This window comes from Bos mutus, chromosome 6, assembly GCF_027580195.1.
Source record: "Bos mutus isolate GX-2022 chromosome 6, NWIPB_WYAK_1.1, whole genome shotgun sequence".
Taxonomy (NCBI): Eukaryota; Metazoa; Chordata; class Mammalia; order Artiodactyla; family Bovidae; genus Bos; species Bos mutus.
In genome coordinates this window covers 66,753,889-66,776,219 of record NC_091622.1, presented here as the reverse complement: position 1 = coordinate 66,776,219, position 22,331 = coordinate 66,753,889, and the positions used below count along the sequence as shown (strand labels likewise).

The 22,331-nt window shown below is 41.0% G+C and overlaps 1 protein-coding gene across 3 annotated transcripts in view; it reads left to right on the top strand.

Moving 5' to 3' along the window:
• TXK (TXK tyrosine kinase) overlaps positions 1-22,331 on the top strand; it is a 60,845-nt gene that overhangs the window by 5,153 nt on the left and 33,361 nt on the right. For 2 of the 3 annotated variants that reach the window (XM_070372362.1, XM_070372363.1), the window contains 4 exons: positions 13,365-13,419; positions 14,425-14,527; positions 15,225-15,430; positions 19,244-19,309. In XM_070372362.1, the coding sequence (XP_070228463.1) occupies positions 13,365-13,419; positions 14,425-14,527; positions 15,225-15,430; positions 19,244-19,309 (430 nt within the window). Of the gene's footprint in view, positions 1-13,170; positions 13,420-14,424; positions 14,528-15,224; positions 15,431-19,243; positions 19,310-22,331 lie in introns of those variants that run through there. The other variant, XM_005904585.2, reaches the window with a different exon arrangement.

The window sequence follows — 22,331 nt, the reverse complement described above, 5'->3', positions numbered from 1 at the left end:
AATGCCCACAGCAGCCACTGACTGGCACTGGGTTTGTGAGGTTTCCACACTTTTTTGTGTGTGACCAGCAGATGCCCTGCTGTGCAGTGAAGCCCACTGACCAGCATCTGTCTCCTCCCTGCCCTTGGAGAGCGTGGCCCAGTGCTGGCTGCCAGCAGGTCTGGTGGCCACCAAGCTGGCCAGATGTCTGCATGTGATGTCTGTGAGCTGTTCGTGCACTTGGAGCTCATAGACCATAACCTCCTAGGAAACACCACTCTGAGACCTGGGGATGGAGGAGTTGTGTGCAGGATGCTTGCAAAGCCCTTCTCATGCTAGCTCAGAACTGAGAAGAAATAAAGTTCTTTCCTGGAGCAAACAAGGGCTTCTGGAGCTGGAATGTTTGGTATCCGGGGCTTTGCTGGCTGAAGCTGTGAACGGATGGGCTGTCAGTCTTCAGGGAGACTCCGTCTTTTCCTTTAGCATCTTTGCTCCCAGGACACCATTTCCCCTCGTGCCCAGTGCCCCAGTGCAGAGCTTCCCCGAGCTTCCAGAGTCCCCTCGCCCTTTTCCTCACACAGCAGCCTCTCAGGCCCCGCCAGGCCAGCACTGTGCTTGTCCTTCACCCAGAGTATCACATACCGTCCCACGAGCTAGCTGCCTGTTTTCTATTAGGAACCAGCGAATCCCTTAGTGGAATAACTTGAAGCTTTAACAGACAGGATAATGTCCAAAAACCAGTTTGGGATCTAATACAGAGTCGCTGACTTATTTTGTCAATACATTTAAAAGACACTAACATCTCTGATGATTGCTATTTTTAGAAGAATGGAAACACACTGTTTCTTAATTCTGTGAAAGGAGTGTCCTTTTAACATCAGAGGAGGCGCACACACATAACAAGGGAAATGTAAGGTTTCAAATACATAGAGCATAAACTCAGAATTGAGGATATCTTTGAAATGTTTTTAAATTTAATTTTTATTTTATATTGGAGTATAGTTGATTTACAATGTTGTGTTAGTTTCAGGTATACAGCAAAATGATTCAGTTATACATATAGATCAACTTTTTTTTCAGATTCTCTTCCCATATAGATTATTACAGAATATTGAGTAAAAGTTCTCTGTGCTATATATATACAGTAGGTTCCTGTTGATTATCTATTTTATATATAGTAGTATGTATATGTGTATCCAAACTCCTAATTTATCACGCCCTCACCTTTCCCCTTTGGTGACCATAAGTTTGTCTCAAGGATAATGTTTTACATTGAGTAAATATTTCTGTGAAAAACTCAATGTGTTTCTCTCCCTCTTGTTTCCTCCCTCTCTTCCCCTTCCCCTCTCTTTCTATTTTCTTTTCTGTCTTTCCCTCATTGGTGTGGATTCTTAGTTTGGTGAACACAAAGCCTTTTTTCGGTGCCTGTTCAGAGGTAGAAATCCAAGCTAGAAAAAAGCTAGCTATGTGTCACACCTCCCAGATGGCGTGGGGTTAAGTTCACTAAAATGTACCTGTCTTTAAAAGTCCCTTAATAGATCTGGAGTGGAGTGTTAGTCCCTCAGTTGTGTCTGACTCTTTGCAAACCCACAGACTGTAGCCCGCCAGACTCCTCTGTCCAAGGAATTCTCCAGCCAAGAATACTGGAGTGGGTTGCCATTTCCTTCTCCAGAGGATCTTCCCGACCCAGGGATCAAACCCAGGTCTCCTGCATTGTAGGCAGATTCTTACTGTCTGACCTACTGGAAAGTCCCAGAAATAGATCTAGTGGTGGAAGTTTACTGCAGTCATGAAGAGGTGTGCCCTTTCTGTGAATTTCTGGGGGGAAAAAAAGGTGGTTCTTATAGTGGACTTAGGAGGATCAGCTCCAATAGCCCAGAGCCATTTTTCCAAAGCCAAAGTTTTCCAGACTTTGCCATTCCTGGAATTCTTCAGCTGTGAGTGCAGCTGCCCTAGAATTCCTGGTCCTAAAACCACAACCTGGATCGTGTGGGCTGGGCCACTAGCCTAGTCTTTGGCTCGAGGCAGCTCTTGAAACGAGCCAGTTATTTACGTTTTCAAATAAAAGTCACCAGCCATCTATTACTAGCAAAGTTGTTATAAGCAACCAGCCAGTTGTTATAAGCAAACTCAGGAGGAGTGAATTTCACTTGGCGCACTGATTCAAAACGAAACTCTGCCATCGGAAACGCCCGGAGATGAACGTGAAGTTATACACATACAAACCTGAAAACATTAGAAACGCGCCAGCTTTGTTCCCAGACAGCAATGGCCCAACAGCTCCTGTACTTGGGCTTATCTGTGGGATTGAGAGCCTTCGGGAGATGTGAACAGTGGTGCTTCTTCCATTTGCTCCCTTCTAGCGCCCCCTGGTGGAAACCCGTCCCCAAACCGAGCCCTGCCTCAGCCATGTGCGCAAGGCCAGAGGTGGAAAGGAGACCTGCGCGGATGGGAGAAGGGGGAGCAAGCCTTCACAGGAAAGAACGAGAATATCAAATAAAATGAGAAGCCCAACTCCCTTATCCATGAGAGACGTGCCAGTTCCTAAAGGTCACAGAGATTACGCCGGGATGTGATGCCCTTTTCCTGATTTGCTGGTACACGATAGATAATTAAAGACATTTGCTGGGGAATAAGCAGCAGATGAAAAGAACAGCGCAGATGTAAGCCTGGGAGAGGAAGCTCTGATTACTTCCAGTGATAATCCTCAACCCTGAGTATAACCTTCCAGCAGGCAAATAGTCATTGTCTGTCTCTGGGGCGTTTTAGACAGTCTCTGGCAAAGGCCAGGTATGCATGAATTTCTGCCTAAATCGGAAATTTTACAAAGGCGCAAAAAGGCTTTCTCTTTGCAGGTTAATGAGAAAAAATTCAAAGAATAGCTTCTGTAATCACTGTGGGCATCTGGCAGTGACTTCGTTTATTCATTCACCTGGACGACCTGTGATGCTGTAAATAGAAGATGACCATGAATCCAATAATCATTGTCATTTACTTTGGCATGAATCAACACTTCAGTCTGTAAGCAGACATGCCAAGTGTCTTGAGAGTCATGCCAAACAAGGATCATCAGGAAGCTGTTTGGCTTTTACAGTTTGTTTTTCACTCACTCATTGATAATTCCCTGGGCAGCAACTAGTTGCTAGTAACTGTTTTGTGCAGAACTGGAACCATAAACAAGGCAGAAGTGGGCCTCCCTGCTCTCAGCTGTCCTTGGCCTTCAGCGGTGATAGAACAAAACCTTATTGTGACTAAAGTCATGGCAGAGTCGGACCTTTATTTCAAGGCAGTTGTCTTTGCTATTGAATGAGGACAAATAATTTTTTTTATTGGAGTATAGTTGTCTTACAAAGTTGTGTTAGTTTCTGCTGTACAGAAAAGTGAATCAGTTATATATATACACATATATCCCATATATGGATATTGGATTTCCTTCCTACTTATGTCACCACAGAGTATTTAGGAGAGTTCCCTATACAGTAGGTTCTTGTTAGTTATCTATTCTGTACGTAGCAGTGTATGTAGCAATCCCAATATCCCAGTCCATCCCACCTCCCTCCCCACTCCTTGTTATCCATGTTTGTTCTCTATGTCTCTACTTCTGCTTTGCAAATCAAATGAGTATTTCTGAATAATCTTCCTCCTAAATTTTAGGCTGCAGAAGAGAGTAAAGATAACTGAGAGATTGTTGCTGGATTTATTATCCACTCTGCTACTGTGTAGTCATGTATTATAAATTCAGTGAAGAGGGCAAGGCCTTTTCCTAGTCCCCAGATATTATGTCTGCTGACAAATACCAGCAATTTCCCTTTGAAAGGTCTATATATTTAATTTAAGGAAAAGACCCCGATGCTGGGAAAGATTGAAAGCAAAAGAAGAAGGGTGTGGCAGAGGATGAGATAGTTAGATAGCACCACCTTACACAATGTGGGTGAGCCTCATCTAATCGGTTGAAGGCCTTAATAGAGCAAAGACTGATCTCCACTAAGCAAGGAAAAAGTGGGCCATCAGCCTGCCTCTGGACTCAAACTGCAGTTCTTCCCTGAGTCTCCAGTCTGCCTCATCAGATTTTGGACTCACCAGCCCTCATAACTGTGTGAGCCAATTCCTTAAATCAATCTCTCTCTCTCTCTGTCTCTGATCACTTTGATAAAGATGAGTGTCATGCCTACAAACGTGAAAATGCCTTTAAAAGAAGCCCTGCAGTGAATGTTTACTGTTACATCAATTTACTCTCATATCATTTACACCTTCTGGAGAGCTGTTGATAGTTGGAGGAGGGACCATTAGAGTCCTGAGTGGGGCAAATAGGGTAGAGAATACTGAAGGTCAGCTCTAACCTACTTGGCCTTCTTCCCATTCTGTCTTCAGAGGGAGAACCGCAGTCCGCTTCTATCTGTTTACCTTCAATCCACCCTGCAAATACACAGTACATGAATGAGTTCTAGGAAGCTGAGTGATGGGAAAGGTGCGAAATTAAATGGCTAACTGCTCTGTTCTAGGCATTCCCCTTTGCTAACTTACCCAATCTTCTCATCCACAAGAGGAGGCTCATCATTATGCTCATGGACTCAACCAAGCTCTGTGGCCTTAAATTTGTGCTTGGTTGCTTTTTAGGTATGTGGCTTTGGACAAATTACTGAACCTCTCTGTTATTCAGTTTCTTCTGTTCAATGGGGATAATAACATTCAGTTCAGTTCAGTCACTCAGTCGTGTCCGACTCTTTGCAACCCCATGAGCTGCAGCATGCCAGGCCTCCCTGTCCAACACCAACTCCCAGAGTTCACACAAACTCATGTCCATTGAGTCGGTGATGCCATCCAACCATCTCATCCTCTGTCGTCCCCTTCTCCTCCTGCCCTCAATCTTTCCTAGCATCAGGGTCTTTTCCAATGAGTCAGTTCTTTGCATCAGGTGGCCAAAGTATTGGAGTTTCAGCTTCAACATCAGATCTTCCAATGAACACCCAGGACTGATCTCCTTTAGGATGGACTGGTTGAATCTCCTTGCAGTCCAAGGGACTCTCAAGAGTCTTCTCCAACCCACAGTTCAAAAGCATCAATTCTTCAGCGCTTAGCTTTCTTTATAGTCCAACTCTCACATCATACATGACTACTGGAAAAACCATAGCCTTGACTAGACAGACCTTTGTTGGCCAAGTAATGTCTCTGCTTTTTAATATGCTGTCTAGGTTGGTCATAACTTTCCTTCCAAGGAGCAAGCATCTTAATTTCATGGCTGCAGTCACCATCTGCAGTGATTTTGGAGCCCCCCAAAATAAAGTCTCTCACTGTTTCCACTGTTTCCCCATCTATTTGCCATGAAGTGATGGGACTGGATGCCATGATCTTCATTTTCTGAATATTGAGGTTTAAGCCAACTTTTTCACTCTCCTCTTTCACTTTCATCAAGAGGCTCTTTAGTTCCTCTTCACTTTCTGCAATAAGGGTGGTGTCATCTGCGTATCTGAGGTTATTGATATTTCTCCTGGAAATCTTGATTCCAGCTTGTGCTTCTTCCAGCCCAGTGTTTCTTATGATGTACTCTGCATATAAGTTAAATAAGCAGGGTGACAATATACAGCCTTGACGTACTCCTTTTCCTATTTAGAACCAGTCTGTTGTTCCATGTCCAGTTCTAACTGTTGCTTCCTGACCTGCATACAGGTTTTTCAAGAGGCAGGTCAGGTGGTCTGGTATTCCCATCTCTTTCAGAACTTTCCACAGTTTATTGTGATCCACATAGTCAAAGGCTTTTGCGTAGTCAATAAAGCAAAGTTTTTCTGGAACTCTCTTGCTTTTTCCATGATCCAGTGGATGTTGGCAATTTGCTCTCTGGTTCCTCTGCCTTTTCTAAAACCAATCTGAATATCTGGAAGTTTATGGTTCATGTATTGCTGAAGCCTGGCTTGGAGAATTTTGAGCATTACTTTACTAGCGTGTGAGATGAGTGCAATTGTGCGGCAATTTGAGCATTCTTTGGCATTGCCTTTCTTTGAGATTGGAATGAAACCTGACCTTTTCCAGTCCTGTGGCCACTGCTGAGTTTTCCAAATTTGCTGGCATATTGAGTGCAGCACTTCACACCATCATCTTTTAGGATTTGAAATAGCTCAACTGGAATTCCATCACCTCCACTAGCTTTGTTTGTAGTGATGCTTCCTAAGGCCCACTTGGCTTCACATTCCAGGATATCTGGCTCTAGGTAATAATAACATTAATAATAACAGTATTACGTTATTATTACAGTAAGATCTTACTATTACACATTGAAATAGTGTAGGGAGTGAGTTGTGTGTATATGTGTGTGTGCTCAGTCACTCAGTCATGTCTGACTTTCTGTGATGCTATGGACTGTCCATGAGATTTCACTCCTCTGTCCATGAGATTTCGCAGGCAAGAATACTGGAGTGGGGTGCCATTTCCTACTTCAGGAGATCTTTCTGATCCAGGGATCAAACCCGAGCTCCTTGCATCTCCTGCATTGGCAGGGGGATTCTTTACCAGTAGCGTCACTCCCATAGGGTGTGAATTAGTATATGATAATAAGATCTTACTGTAGTGTCTGCATATGGTAAAGGCTTTGTTGGTAGGAGTGGGGAACTGCCTCTCTTAGAAGGTAGGTTTCCAGGTGAGTTTCCTGAGTAGTTGCCCCACATCATATTATTGCTACAAGAAAATTGAGACATGATGTGACTTCAGGTTACTCTGACCCTAATGATCGCTCAACTCCATATCTGTCCTAACAGAGAAAAAAAAATTTGAACACCAGTTTCACCATTTCGTTTAGCATCTCATGGATTGATGTTTGATTTCGGATAAACTGCTGTTTCTTTTTCTCCCCCCACCTCTCCTTCTTCTTCTTTTATTATATCTGGAACAAAATGTTAGTTAGACTCATGACCTACTATAAGCTCCGGAAGCTGTCTTCTTCAGCCTTGCTGTCCCACTTAGTGAAAAGGACGTGGTCAACCTAGCTTTCTCTGCGGCCAGCATCAAGCTGTGAGATACCATGTGGTAGAGTGAGTTACTGAGAAATAGAGCCTAAATGTAATATGATGGTGTAGAGATCAGGAAGGTGTTATTTAACAGTTATCTATCAGGTTCTTGTTCTAAACAAGCCTCTGATGTTATGGACAAGACAAAAAAGCATGCAACACAGACCATGAATCTAGCTCAATGGTTACAATCTAGCTCAATCAGTGGTTCTTAACAAAGGGTGATTTTGCCCTCAGGGGACATCTGACAATGCCGCTAAACATTGCGGTGTTCACACCAGTGAGGGGGAGGTGGGTATTAGAGGGGTGATGGGGCTGTTGCCGCTGGCACCTGGTGCATAGTGGCCAGAGATGCTGCTAAACATCCTGCAATATACGGGACAGCTCCCCACAACAAAGAATTCATCCATCTAAAGCGTCTAAAGTATCAACAGTGGTGCGATTGAGAAGCCCAGTGAGCGATGAAGGCTACACAAAGAAATATAAATGACCATGGAAGATGGTACCTAATTAAGAGCCACAGGGCAAGACAGGTCACAGCGCTTTGGGAGCCTGAAGGAAGATTAGATGGGAGTAAAGTACAAAGGAAGCCTTTTTCAGGCTGGAGGCAGAAATAGGCAAGATGTCTGTGAGAACAGCAAATAGAAGAAGTTGGTGTGATAGGAACTGGTGAACAGTAAGAGTCAGGATGGGTGATCAGATTTTGAAAGGCCCTGAAAATAAGGAAAGATACAATCTTGTTGCCATATGTTGTTGAGAATCCATTTTATCAATTTAATTTTTTCTTGAGGATTAACTGACCTACAATATATCAGGTGTAGCTGTACAGCATAGTGCTTTGGTGCTGCACTGTGCAGGGCTAAGCTGCTGCTGCAGTCGTGGCTGACTCTCTGTGGACTGTAGCCTGCCAGGCTCCTCTGTCCTTGGGATTCTCCAGGCAAGAATACTGAAGCGGGTTATCATGCCCTCCTCCGGGGATCTTCCCGAGCCAGTGATTGAACCCGCATTTCTTATGCTTCCTGCATTGGCAGGTGGTTCTTTGCCACTAGCGCCACCTTGGAAGCCCAGTGATTTGGTACATGTATACGCTGCAAAGTGAGCGCCGCAATAAGTCTAGTTAACGTCGGTCAGCATACCTGGTTACAGTGGAATTATGAGAAATTTTAAGATCTCATCTCTTCGCAACTTTCAGAAATGCAATACAGTATTATTAACTATAGTCACCGGAGAGTCATTTTAGATGCTGAGGATGTAGAGCAGCTGGCTAAGATAGACTTTAGGGAAATGAGTATATAGGATGTACTGAGGGGAGGAATTTGACCAGTGGGGAATTTGACCAGTTTATTCAGTCACTGAAACAGGTTCAGAGCAGACTCTGGAGTGAGCCTGCCTGGGTTCTAGTCCTGGCTTTCCGCTTATAAGCCCTTGACTCTCAACATCTCTGTGATTCAGAGTCTTCATCTGATAAATGGGACTTCCTTCATGGGGTCATTGTGAGAATTAAGTGAATTAATGCAGAATTATAGGTGTGGGCTTATGAGGGCTTGGACTAGGCTGGTAGCAGGGCAGAGAAGAAGTAAAAAGCGGAATAATTTGAACTGAATCATGGAAGTTGGATATAAAGATGGGGCTTGGACAGAATCCATGATTTTGATGGACTCATACACAGACATAGGAAAACTGGAAAGGGGAAATGATTGGCTAGTTTTCTTATTAGGGCTTGCAAGGAAGATGATAATTCTGATTGGGTAAAAGGTGAGACAGTTGGCTGAATTAGAGAAATAAAAAATCTTTGTATCTATCACTAAAAATCATATACATTCAAAAAGTTTCCAATCCTAGAATAGGTATCTAACTAGTCACAGACCTACCTGATTTTCTGGGTCTTTGCTTTTTTTTTAATTCACAAATTTTAGTTTTATATATTCTGTATTGAAGCGTACAGAAAACTATAGAGAATAAATATAGCATGCCAGCAGTTATTCAAGGAGTAACGTAACCATTATAAATACTTAGCTTCAATGATATTCAATGTTCTAGCTTATATTAGAACCTGTGACCATGAAGATCATCGCTTACCTTGCCAGACCATCTTACAAAGGTTTCTAGGCTGCGTACAGAGTTTATTCTGCTTTATTGTGACTGAATTGTTCTCTGTCTTCAGTAGTTAGTGACTCTGTTCTACAAATACAGTCAAGGTCCTATCTTCTCTTATTTCAAGGACTTTCATAATCTTACATCCCCACTCTTACAGTTCACTACTTGTTCTGCTGCTTATTTAGTTGCACCTGCTTATTCTGTCCCCCACACATTCAGTTTTCATTTTCCTGTTGGGATTGAAGCAAAGCAGGTGGGTGCTTTGAAAAAGTTATCATTTGATGCTCCTTCAAACTCTTTCATTCATATATTGATTTTGCTCAACAAATAATTGTTGAGTAATGATTAGGTGTCAAAAACTATTCCAGCCTCTTGGGATCTAACTGTGAACAAAGTAGACAATGATCCCTGTTTGCATTCTAGTTGAGGAGACAGAAAGGGGAAAAATGATAAATTGCTTATCATGTTAGAATGTGAGAAATGCTATTTAAAAAAAGAATAGAGCAAAGTCAGGAATCCTGAAGTTAGCAGGTCAATAGTCATGGGTCAGGGTACTCTTCACTGAGATGGTGAGATTGGAGCAGACTTGAGGAGTGGAGAGAGGGAAGACTGACACCTGAGGGAAGAATGGTCCAGGCAGAACAGAGGTGAAGAGCCTTTTCCGAGAGCAGGCCTGGCCCGGAAGCACTGTGGGGCCAGTGTGGCCAGTGTGGGGGGTAAATGAGTATGAGTGCACTGGGGAGAGGGATGAGAAGGCACCAGGAGGCCAGACCACAGAAGGTTTCGAGACTATTGTGAGAAAATTGGCTAAAACACTCTGTGAAACGGAGAGCCGTTGTGGGTTTTGAGACAAGGAGTAGCATGATCTGACCTAGGTTTTAAATTAATTACTCCGACTGCGGAAAAGAAACCATAGGGGGAGTTAAGGGTAGAGCAGTAGGAAGTTAGGAGGCTCTTGGTATAATTCAGATAATGGAGACTTAGACCTTTTTAGTAACAGAAGTCTTGCCTGGAGAATCCCAGGGACGGGGGAGCCTGGCGGGCTGCCATCTATGGGGTTGCACAGAGTCAGACACGACTGAAGTGACTTAGCAGCAGCAGTAACAGAAGGGTGGGGAAAAACAGTAAGATTTTAAAAACTGACAGAAGCAGTTGAGACCCAAAAGCCTAATAATACACGGTGTAGTGCAAATTTGTTGGGGGGGGGGACTCTATTTGAGTCTCCAGAAATCAACTTTGGGATGGAGAACAGATGGTTTCTTGGCTAAGGAAGAAAGCTATTAAATCATAGGGGTAAAGGTGAATCTTTGCCTGATGGAAATGAGGTGTTTGCCACTGGACTCCCAAGGTGTCTATAGCCCAAAGACAGAATAATGGCAGGTCCAAATCGGAGAAAGGCGTGTTAGTAATACCTGAATCTGGTTTTGAAGGTCAATTTCAGTGAAAGGAAAAGGAAACAATATATAATTGATTACTGTCCTGGGTGTCTTTATTCTTATTCACCCTGTTCTATCCTGGAAGGATGACCAGTAGGAGTTAAATGTAGAACCAGCCTCCATGGTGGCTTAGTGAGCTTGGCTTCTTGGTATTCCTTCTTCTCCTGGAAAAGTTATCTGTAGGGCTTAGTTCAACATGCTTCCAAGCTCTCTGGCTTCTGGTTGCTAAATGGCCTGCTAAAGCATCAATTCCTATGACATCTGGGAGACAACATCTTGCAAAGTTGGAAAGATGTTCTATAGAATACAGTAAATGTCTTAAACCAGCAGCAAATGTGGTGATGTCTTCATAAAGCTAGGATACATGAGTCTGGCAACTGAGGAAGAAGAGATTGGAGTGGCCCCTCTTACCAACTAATAGCCCACTGGAATATTGTTATTTTCTTTCCCTGTGACTTTTGTGTTTGGTGAGCTTGGAGATACCAGTGCCCCAGAGAAGAATCCTTTTCTTAGGGAATATTGGGAGCTAAGATTGCCCTCTGACCATTGTGGGATTCTTGGTATCAGTGAGTTGATGGGCACAGAAAGGATTCAATGTATCAGAGATGAGTATCCCAATTTCCAGGAAGAAACTGGGTTCATTCTTTACAATGAGGACAAAGAGGACTTGGAAACTGAGGGGACATACTAGCTTCATTTCTTTCCTTTTGGGGATGAAGTAGAAAAGAATAACTTTATTGCTTTTCAGGCAAGGAGGGGGATGGGTGGGTAGGTCACAGTGTTTCTCCCCTGGAGGCGGTAATGAGGAATTTTATAGGAATGGTTCAAGGAGCAGGGCATGATCAGCTCATGGGCATTCTTCTGATTGGCTAGTGGTGAGTCAGCATCATCAACTTCTGGTTCCAACAGGTCTGGGGACTACGTGCTTGTGGGCAGCATGAAGTTAACTTCTTCCATCTGGTGGGGGTTTCAGGACCTAATGAAGCTCAGTCTTGTTGTCTCATCACAGAAAGAATTCAGTGAGAGACAAAGTGATAGGTAAGAGGTGGATTTATTTAGAGAGAAACACACTCCACAGAGTGTGGGCCACCTCAGGAGGCAACACTAGCCACTAGCTTCATTTCTTAGTATTCAAAATAGTCCTGGTCAGTAGAAAATTGTAACAACCCCATTAAGAACACCTAAGGACCAGATCCTACAGGAATGAACATTTGGGCAATTCCAGCAGAGGAAAGCTCCTTCCACCAAAGTGTTAGCAAAGGCAAGAGGGCACAAGGAATGGAAGGTGATAGAGGGCACCTGTGATCAACTTATGACGCAGGATAGCTGTAAAGGTGGAAATTGTAGCAACCATGTCCTCTGTTACTCTTGTTTTCACCTCATTTCTTTATCTGATGTAAGAATCCTAATGATGGTTAATGTACCAAGTTTCAGGTGGGAGTATAATCAAATTGACATCAGCTGGTGATAATATGTTAGCTGATAGGGCTTTGTTGCATCCTGTGTTCTGAGGGCATAGAGTGGATGCTGAGGGGTAGATTGTACTGGGTGGCTTCTGCTTGGATCCGTCCCTCTCGTGTGTTCCAGGAGAGAAACTTTAGAGAAAACATCTAGTTTAACCTTTTCAACAAAACTGTAATGATAATAGATCTTGATTGCCCTCTTAAACATACCTGGCATTGTTCTAGGTGTTGTATAGGAACTCATTCAATTAATCCTCACAGTAGCCTTACATGCTAAGTATCCTATTATTCCCATTTTACAGATGAGGAAACCTAAGCACGAAACACTTAACTAGCTTGCCCAAACCCACAAAGGCAGAGATTAATCTCTGCCCCTGAAGGCTTCTCAAAGGGGATAGGTATGATTTTCTTGTTTTTACAGATAGGAAAACAATGACTTAGAGAAGTAAAGGGACTTATTCCTGATATAGTCAGCACCCCACCCACCTCCAGCTAGAATTCATATGCAGCCCTTTCTAACCTCAAATGAGGTTAGACTAATGCTAATGCTCATGTCTAATGTACTCTGCTTTCTTAATAATATTTCATTTTCAGGGGCCAGTATGAGAAAGAGTTGCTGTGAAATGTAGGTTCTGTGCACATAAAACAGCTTTTGATATATTCAGAATTTATTTATGGTTTGAAAATAGGCAAATAATCTAACAAATAAAGATTAAGCTTGACAAAAGAAGTGTAAGAATGACCCAGATTTAATAAAGCACTAAGTAGTTAGTGCTTTCTTTAAATATTCATTTGTTTGAACCTAATCCATAGAAAGTTTGAGATCCAAAAAGGTAAGTGTATTTTTATACACAAAATATAAAAATAGAATAAACATGCTAAGTTATATTATTACATAATATATTACATAATATTATAAATATATTTAGTATATTTATATTACTTTATATAAATATATTTTAAAATATATTTGAAGAAATGTAATGGACCTAATTTAAAATCCCTGCTAGCAGATTCCCTAGGGAACATTGTTTTCAGAATCATATTCTTTGGTACATTTGTCAGCCGACATCAGCCCTTATCAATGTAAAGTGAATACACTGGTCATTTTTCATCCACTGACTGAGGAAATGCATGAAACCAGACCCAGAGATAAGAGCCTGAGAAGGGAAACCACAGTGGCCAGGGTACCAGTAACTTATTTTCGTGTTAGTGACAATCTTTCATCTTCTACTAGTGAAGAAGGGCAGGGTAAAGGTTTGCATGTGTAGGAAACTTTCTATTACCCATGCCCTCAGAGATTTCCTCCTCTGGAATAGTGCCAGCAGCCTCCTCTTTCCAATATCATGGATTCATGGCTTTCTAACAGTTGAAAATGATCTGCTTTTCAGATAACACCATCCAGTCGATTTTCTGCTGCTGCTGTTGCTGTTCCGTGCAGAAGCGGTAAGTCCGAGGGCAACTTCTTGGGTGGAATCTCCATGTTTCTTTGAATCTGCTGTTCATCTGCCTGGGAAACTCCTCCCATTTTTTCCCTACTGAATGGCCATTCATTTAAAGCTAGCGATAGGTCATGTGCCAGGTCCATGGTCCTTTCTCGATCCTCTTGGACTTAATTGCTCCTTCCATTGTGTTCCCAGAGCATGCGGCCTGGTTCTCTATTTGATTTTTGTTTCATGTGTGCTATTTATGTGTCTGTGTCTCATTCTGTAATTTTTACCTTTTAAGGGCAAGAATCCTGTCTTATTTGAGGTTCTCCCTGAAACTACCAATGTGTTTTATACTCTGGTGCCCAGTAAATGATGGATAAAGATAAAAATCCAGGGTGCCATGATAATAGTAACAGCCAGCATTTAATGGGAGTCCTGTATGTCAGACTGTATTAAACAGTTTACTTTTTTTAGCTCTTAGTAACTCTCAAAACCACCCTTTTTATTTGTTTGTTTTTACAATCCCCATTATACAGATGAAGAAACGCAGGCCTAGGGAGGTTACGTTGCCCAAGGCCACACTATAAAAATGGTAGATCTGGGATCCAAACTCATGTTCTTAATCGCTACACCATGTCTACTTTTTAACAATAGATGCTTTCAAATGAGGCGATGCATGTGAAATGTGAAACACTGCCTGACACAGAAAGGTCTTCATTATCGTGATTTAACTGTATGCCCTTAATAGTCACCAGACTCTGTGTTGCCCGTGTGACATGTATTTTCTCAATTTTATTATTCATAGCAACTCTATATGCTCTTAGTGTCTCTAGTCCTAGATTAAAAAAAGTAAAATAAAGTTCTGAGAGGTCCCAGAGTACCTTGCCCAAGGAAATGGAGTTAGGAAGTCTTCTAAATAAAAAATAGGAAGAAGACTTCACTACTAGCTTGTTTATAGTCTAGTGGATTTATAGCTAAGAGTAAAATAATCCTTTGTAACGTGATTATTTTTCAATGACAGGCAAGTGAGGACACAAATAAGCCTTAGCAAAGATGAAGAACTTTCAGAAAAATACACACAGCGTCGCAGACCGTGGTTCAGTGACTTGCCAAGTAAGAAGCAAGTGAGTATCATTTTGAAGGGGGAGAAGGGGTAGAGGAAGGTGGCATTTTTAGGGTCTGTGCTTCTTGAGGTACCGTTTGCTACCCTGCCCAGAACCTAATGTCATGCTTGGCACATAATAAGTTTTCAATAAACTTTTAGTGAATCAACAGCCTAGAAGAAAGGGAAAGAAAATAAGACCAGTTAAAATGGCCTATTCTGTAATATTTTGGCAGAATTTGAAATTGGGGAAAAAATGCCTTCTGGCTATCACCATTTTGAGGCCAGGATTAATTTTCAGTTCAGTGTTAGAAAATAAATTTTCTTGGGAAGTTGATAAGCCCAAACACAAGCTTACAGCATATTAAAGGGAAAAGCTTTTTTTTTCCTCTCTCTCTCTTTTTCTAAAGGAGAAAAATCCTTAAAGTGAAATTATTACGGAGAAAATAACATTTTAAGAATTATGACATGAAAATATTCAGTGCCATGCTGGCAAGAGAATTTGTGATCTTGAGAATTTACAAAATGATGAGTGTGTTGCTGGATCTGAAAATTGTTTTGTAGTTAGTCATTTCCTATGTTTATACCACCCAGGCTTCTGCTTTACTGCAGCTAGCTGGGAGAAACAAGGCGGCAGGCAGATGCTCTCTACCCTTATTCTTTTTTAGCTCAGATCACTTAAACAATAGTACCACGACTCATTCCTTAATTTTTTACAGTCCAACAGGGGCCATGGGCAACCATCAAAACGCAAGCCACTGCCTCCCCTCCCACCCTCTGAGGTTTCTGAAGAGAAGATCCATGTTAAGGCACTGTACGATTTCCTGCCCAGAGAGCCCTATGATCTAGCTTTAAAGAGAGCAGAGGAATACCTTATCTTGGAGAAGTATGATCCTCACTGGTGGAAGGCAAGAGACCGCTTGGGGTAAGACTGGTGGTTTGTCTTTACCAAATCTTTCCTCTTTTAGTCCCTACAGACTTCCGAAGTGTGAAATAGACTCCATTTAGTTTATTAGAGAAACAGACTCTGTTTATTTTCTCAAGGTTTATAACTCTCCCTTGTAAATGAAACAGAAGCTGTTCCCACACCTCTCCGTCTGTATGAATGGGCATTATAATGCTGTGATTTCAGGCAGACTCTCCAAACTAGGTACATGTGGCTTTATAGCCTGATGTAGCCACACACTGCTGTGTGTTTTGGGGCAAATTACTTACCCTCTCTGTTTCCTTTCCCTCCTTCCTTTCTCCCTCCCTCCTTCCCTTCCTTCCTCCCTTTTCCCTTTCTTTCTTTCTTCTCAGATATAGCCACCAGGGAAGTCTCTAAAATTGACATAGAACATTATATTAGCTGCAGGTGTACAACATAATGATTTGCTCTTCGTATTTATTGTGAAATAATCACTACAAGTCTAGTTAACATTCGGCAGCATACATAGTTACAATTTTTTTTCCCTTGTGATGGGAACTTTTATGATTTACTGTCTTAGCAATCAGACATGCAATATGGTACTATTTTTCACTTTTAATGCTTTTTAACTTTTTTAAATTATGAAACTAAGGTAACACATTTACAGGAGACTTGGAAAATATAGAACAAAGTTACATATAGTTCTATTATATATATTATAATTTTTTAAAAGTAGGTAAATTAAGATGTTTAGTTAGAGTTTCAATATCAAACTCTTAAAAAGTAATAGAATGAATATACAGAGAAGTAGAAGGATATAGTAGACCTGAAAAGCACTATGAATCAATTCAACATAATATAAATTTATACAACTTTCACACAACAGTAGGATACAAACTCTATTCAAGTTCCTATGGACAATAAAAAGAACTAAAAAGGCTCTTGATGAAAATGAAAGAGGAGAGTGAAAAAGTTGGCTTAAAACTCAACATTCAGAAAACTAAGATCATGGCATCCGGTCCCATCACTTCATGGCCAGTAGATGGGGAAACAATGGAAACAGTGAGAGACTATATTTTTGGGCTCCAAAATCACTGCAGATGGTGACTTCTGCCATGAAATTAAAAGACACTTGCTCCTTGGAAGAAAAGCTATGACCAATCTAGACAGCATATTAAAAAGCAGAGACATTACTTTCCCAACAAAGATCCGCCTAGTCAAAGCTATGGTTTTTTCAGTAGTCCTGTATGGATATGTGAGAGTTGGACTCTAAAGAAAGCTGAGTGCTGAAGAATTGATGCTTTTGAACTGTGGTGTTGGAGAAGACTCTTGAGAGTCCCTTGGACTGCAAGGAGATCCAACCAGTCAATCCTAAAGGAAATCAGTCCTGAATATTCATTGGAAGGACTAATGCTGAAGCTGAAACTCCAATACTTTAGCCACCTGATTCGAAGAACTGACTCATTGGAAAAGACCCTGATGCTGGAAGAGATTGAAGGTGGGAGGAGAAGGGGACGACAGAGGATGAGATGGTTGGATGGCATCCCTGACTTGATGGACATGAGTTTTAGCAAGCTCCGGGAGTTGGTGATGGACAGGGAAGCCTGGCGTGCTGCAGTCCATGGGGTTGCAAAGAGTCCGACACGACTGAGCTACTGAACTGAACTGAATTGATAAGACAATAAACTAGGAGACACTGGAACATATTCAGGGACATAAGACTGGGTGCAAAAATTTCATGGTCTAAATGTATTGAAATCTTACAGAAGTCTGTTCTGTTATCACTGTAGAATTAAAACATGCAATACAGTACTATTAACTCGACACCATTCTATACATCATATCCCCAAGCCTCATTTATTGTGTCACTGGAAGTTTATACCTTTTGATCCTCTTCGCCCATTTTATCGCCCTGCAACCACCCTTGCCTCTGGCAGCCACCAGTGTATTCTTTGTCCTTTGAGCTTGTTTTGTTTCAATTTTTCATTTTTTTTTTTAAAGATTTCACATGTAAGTGAGACCACATGGTTTTTCTTTATTTCACTTAGTATAATGCTGTCAAGGTCCGTCTATGTTGTTGCAAATGACAAAATTTTTTTTTATGGGTGAATAATATTTCATATCTTGGCTGTTATAAATAGTGTTACAGTGAACATGGGGGTGCAGGTATCTTTTTAAGTTAGTGTTTTCATTTTCTTCAGATAAATACCCAGAGGTGGAATTGCTGGATCATATGATAGTTCTGTTTTTAATGAATTTTATTTGTAAATAAGCATAATACTAGTTTCTACCATACAAGTTCTTCTTCTAATTTATGCTTTTTTTTTTTTCGCAATTTGAATTTTTTTTTTCCATTAAGCTCTAAGATAGAAACAGAAACAGTGTCTTACTCATTTTCATATTTCTACAATGACTAGTTTTGGAAGTAAACATTGCAGTAGTTTCTGAATGAAATTAGAAAAAATGGCCCTGGGATACAAAGGGCCTTTGTATCGGTTCTTTGTACTGGTTGCGATAGATTGTTAATTCTAGACTGGAGTCCTGGGTAGAAAAGAATTCTGAGGAGTATGTCTACTTTCAGGGAGAGAATTCTGGCCTTGATTTCTGATCCTTGTCAAGATTTTGAGGTTATAAGTATCTAAGCGTTATAGGTATCTAAGGTATAAGTATCTAAGGTATAAGGTTATAAGTATCTAAGTACATACAAATCTCTTTCTTTATGTTTTCTTAATGATTTGGCTCTTTTACCAGTTCTTCATTAAGACTCAACATATGCTGGAGGCTTTTCAGCGGGTAGAGAGGAATGATGTCCCAGTGATCATATGAGTTAGTAGGTTCAGGGCTGTATAATTAACTACCCTTGCAGGTGGTGTGTTGTCATGACTCAGACTTAAATAGCACCAATTTTTAACTTCAAAGTTAATAAGTGAATATAGGTTTAAAAAAAATAATATTCAAACATGATAAATAGTGCCCAAATTCTGCTTTGCCACACCTCCAAACCCAGACTCTTTCCCAAAAGTAAGCACCATTATCCATTTAGTGATTCATTTCAATGATCTTCCTGTCCAGATTGCTTTCAATGCACTTTCTTGGATGTATTAAAAATATGGTATTGTCTGAAGATTTAATTTACTTAAATCTGACTAGACTTTATGCATTGCTCTGCAACTTGCTTGTATTCCTCAATAATATGTCTTGGAGATCTTTCATGATTTTAAATTTCAGATTTTGTTGGTGAAGTTATAGGAAAAGAAAAACTCCTCCCCTGCTGATAAGTGTGAAAATTGTTGCCCTTCGACAGCAATTTGCTGTATCTACTGAAAAGAACCGCTTAATCAGCAACCCGGCAATTCCCCCACTTTGTATCTGTCTTAGAGAAATACTCTTACTTGTGCACAAGAAGGCATATTCAAGTATTTCTGTACAGCTTTGTTGTAATGGAGGCATGGCTAAACTAGGATATCTATTCTGTGGGATGCTCTGCAGCAATGAAAAAGAATTACGTCAATATCTTTGTAGTTGGTATGTTTTTAATCTAGTCACTATGATGTCCCAGTGATCATGTTAAGTGGCCCTTTTCCTATTTGCAAAGATATCTGTGTCAGAAAACATCTTAAACTACTAATGTTAAACATCAGAAACTTAGTATTTGTTGTGCAAAGATTTTAGTTGAATGTTGAAATGAAAAAAAGTTTTTTCTTCTCTCGACAATTTAATTAGTCAAATGAATTTGATTTTCCTCTGCATCCCTGAGGTTTTTTAAAGGGATCTTCGCCACAATAATACCACAGATGTGTCAAAATTTTGATTTTTGCTTTGTGTTTGTAGGAATGAAGGCTTAATTCCAAGCAACTATGTGACCGAAAACAAACCAACTAATTTAGAAATATATGAGTAAGTGTCCTCCAAAATATGTCCCATGGTTAATCTATAAAAATCAGGTACATTTGGGTAACTTATTAGTATACATACTGTTTTGGGTCTGAAAAGGGAAAAGAAAGTAACACATTTGGAAGCTTTAGCTTAGATTTTTGATCTTAATAATGGCTGATTCAGAAACTTCTTTTTCTTAAAATTACTTTTTTTTTGTTTTGTATGGCCAATTAAAGAAAATTTTAACAGTGACTACAAGAAACCAAACACTCATCTTGCACTTGTTTTACTGCATGTCCTAAGTGGAAAAGTTATTATTTTAAAAATGGGGACTTCCCTGGTGGTCCAGTGGTTAAGACTCTACACTTCTACTGCAGGAGGCATGGGTTCCATCCTTGGTTGGGGAACTAAGATGTTCTATGCTGTGCAGCTTGACCAAAAATAAAAAATAAAAATAAAAAGTGACATCAGTTGTTCATTAATTAAGTTAGACTTAATATACAGACATATTACTATAGTTTGACTCATGTTTTGAAGTGTTTAGAAATCACTGAAGATGAGAAATAGGCTAATGCTATAGTTCAGAAGAACTTTTGATATGTTCACTAGAGTTTTGCTTAGAAATGCATTCTTTTTACAATATATTAATGGATTTAGAAGATAAAACATAAGCAAGCACTATTTAACCCCTCAATCTGCAGATCAGAAAATAAGGTTGAGATATTAATGTATAGATAGAGAGTGACAGGGCTAGGAGTGGTCCTTGTTGTACAGTTACCAAGTCATGTCTGACTCTTTGGGAGCCCTGGGATTGCAGCTTGGCAGGCTTCCCTGTCCCTCACCATCTCCTGGACTTTGCCCAAGTTCATGTCCATGAATTGGTAATCCATCCTCTGTTGCCTCTGTTGCCTCCTTCTCCTCCTGCCTTCAATCTTTCCCAGCATCACGGTCTTTTCCAATGAATCAGCTGTTTGCATCAGGTGGCCAAAGTATTGGAGTTTCAGCTTCGGCATCACTCCTTCCAAAGAGTATTCTGGGTTGGTTTCCTAGTCTTTTATAAATTTAGGTTTGCAGTTTGAGCACTTGAGTGCCCTCCCCTGGCTTAGATACTGGTTTTGCAATTAGCATATGTTCTAGTAGGTTGTATTAGGTGATGTGAGTTGAGGCATTAGAACAGGTACCTGCCTGAGAACCAGGCAAATTAAAAGAGAACTCAGCCTTGGACTGCCTTGCTGCTTATTGAAGCCCATTTGTAGGCCAGACTCAGCATGCCTGCCTGCCTGCCAAGTCGCTTCAGTCATGTCTGAGTCTGTGTGACCCCATGAACTTTAGCCCACCAAGCTCCTCTGTCCATGGGATTCTCTAGGCAAGAATACTGTAGTGCGTTGCCATGCCCTCCTCCAGGGGATCTTCCCAACCCAGGGATAGAACCTGCGTCTATTATATCTCTTGCGTTGGCAGGCAGGTTCTTTACCACTAGTGCCACCTGGGAAACTCCAGACTCAGCACATCCGTCACTGAAAACACCCATAACCTTACCAGACCTTTCTGCTGTCTGTTTCCATTCTCCTCAAGTCTCTGTCCTCAGCTCCATCACAGTGTCTCTTCTCTCTTCCTCTCCTTTGCTTAGCTTGTCATAACCCCTCTCTTGATCTGTGTCATTTAGCTCTACCCTGAAATTCCTTCTCCACTCAAAGCCCCCAGGTGGCTGACCCCGCCTTCCTTAGCAAATAGCCCCACAACTCTCTACAGTTGCTCAGGCATGCCCCATGCATGGAGTTGGGGGTGGGAGTAGGCAGGGGGGTGTGGTGGGGGAGAGGAACTCACCACTAGCCCCAGCTGAAGCTGCTCAGCACAAACAGGTCTCTTTGAACTCTTTGAAGGCCAGGTCAGGGAAAATTTTGTTTGAAAATCTCCTGCTAAGAAAAACCAGAAAAATAAGATGGTTTTATCACCATATTCTAACTTCAGTTTGGATTTTCCTGGAAATTAAAGGAGACCTGTGTGAAGGTACCTAACACAGTGCCTGGTGGTTAGCAAGTGGATGCTCAGTAATCAGCAGGGCTACTTTTCTTCCTTCTGTTATGAATTGATGTGCTTGTTGCTTCCCCTGTTTAGACCAGGCTTAGCGTCTGGCTTTAACAACTTGTTTATACTGCAGATACTGGATCACAAATTAAACCACTCTGATCATCTCATTTCCTTAGCCTGGATTTATGTTTCTGTAAGCCTTCTTTTATAATGACTTTAATTATGAAAAGACCAATTTTAAATTTTATTATGGTTTCAAGAAGGTTATTAAAATATAGATCATCAATATAAATCACTAAAATTGATCAACCACTTACTATGCACCAAGCACCATTCTACTGACTGTACAGAAACTACTGTCCCACATTGAAGTGCAGTAGTACGGGCTTAGAAATCAGAGAAATCTGGGTTCAAATCCTGGCATCCCTCTTGACTAATGGTTCAGCTCTGAGCAAAGTTACCTAATGCCGTTAAATCTCTGAATGATCTGAACCCTGGGGACAATAATGCCTGTCTCATTCGGTACATAGTAGCTCTTCAATACATTCTAGAAGTTATGACTATTTCCTTGAACTGTGAAACAAGAAAGACATTGACAGCTTTGTCCACCTTGCCTAGTATAACTGGTACACTACATTCAGAGTTACTTCAGTCCTCCACTTAATTTGTTTGATCTTTATCATTATGTACTTAGGATAATGTTAGATGTTAGCTGTTGTAAGCAGTGGAAACACAATATGGAATACACAGAAGGAGTCCTGGTTTTCATGGAACTTACAGCTTCACAAGGAAATAGACATTAAGCAACCCTGAATTCACAAATACATCATTTTAAATTGTGGTGTTATGAAGGAGTAGTATGGGGCATGGGAAGGAAACAAGAGGGGAGGGAATATAATTTAAATGAGCATGTTGAGTGAGGAAGACCTTTCTGAGGATGTGACTTGAGGCCTAAAGGAGAAAGGAAGGAGATAGGGGGCTGATGGAAGAAGGAATGCTGTCCACGTGGGCT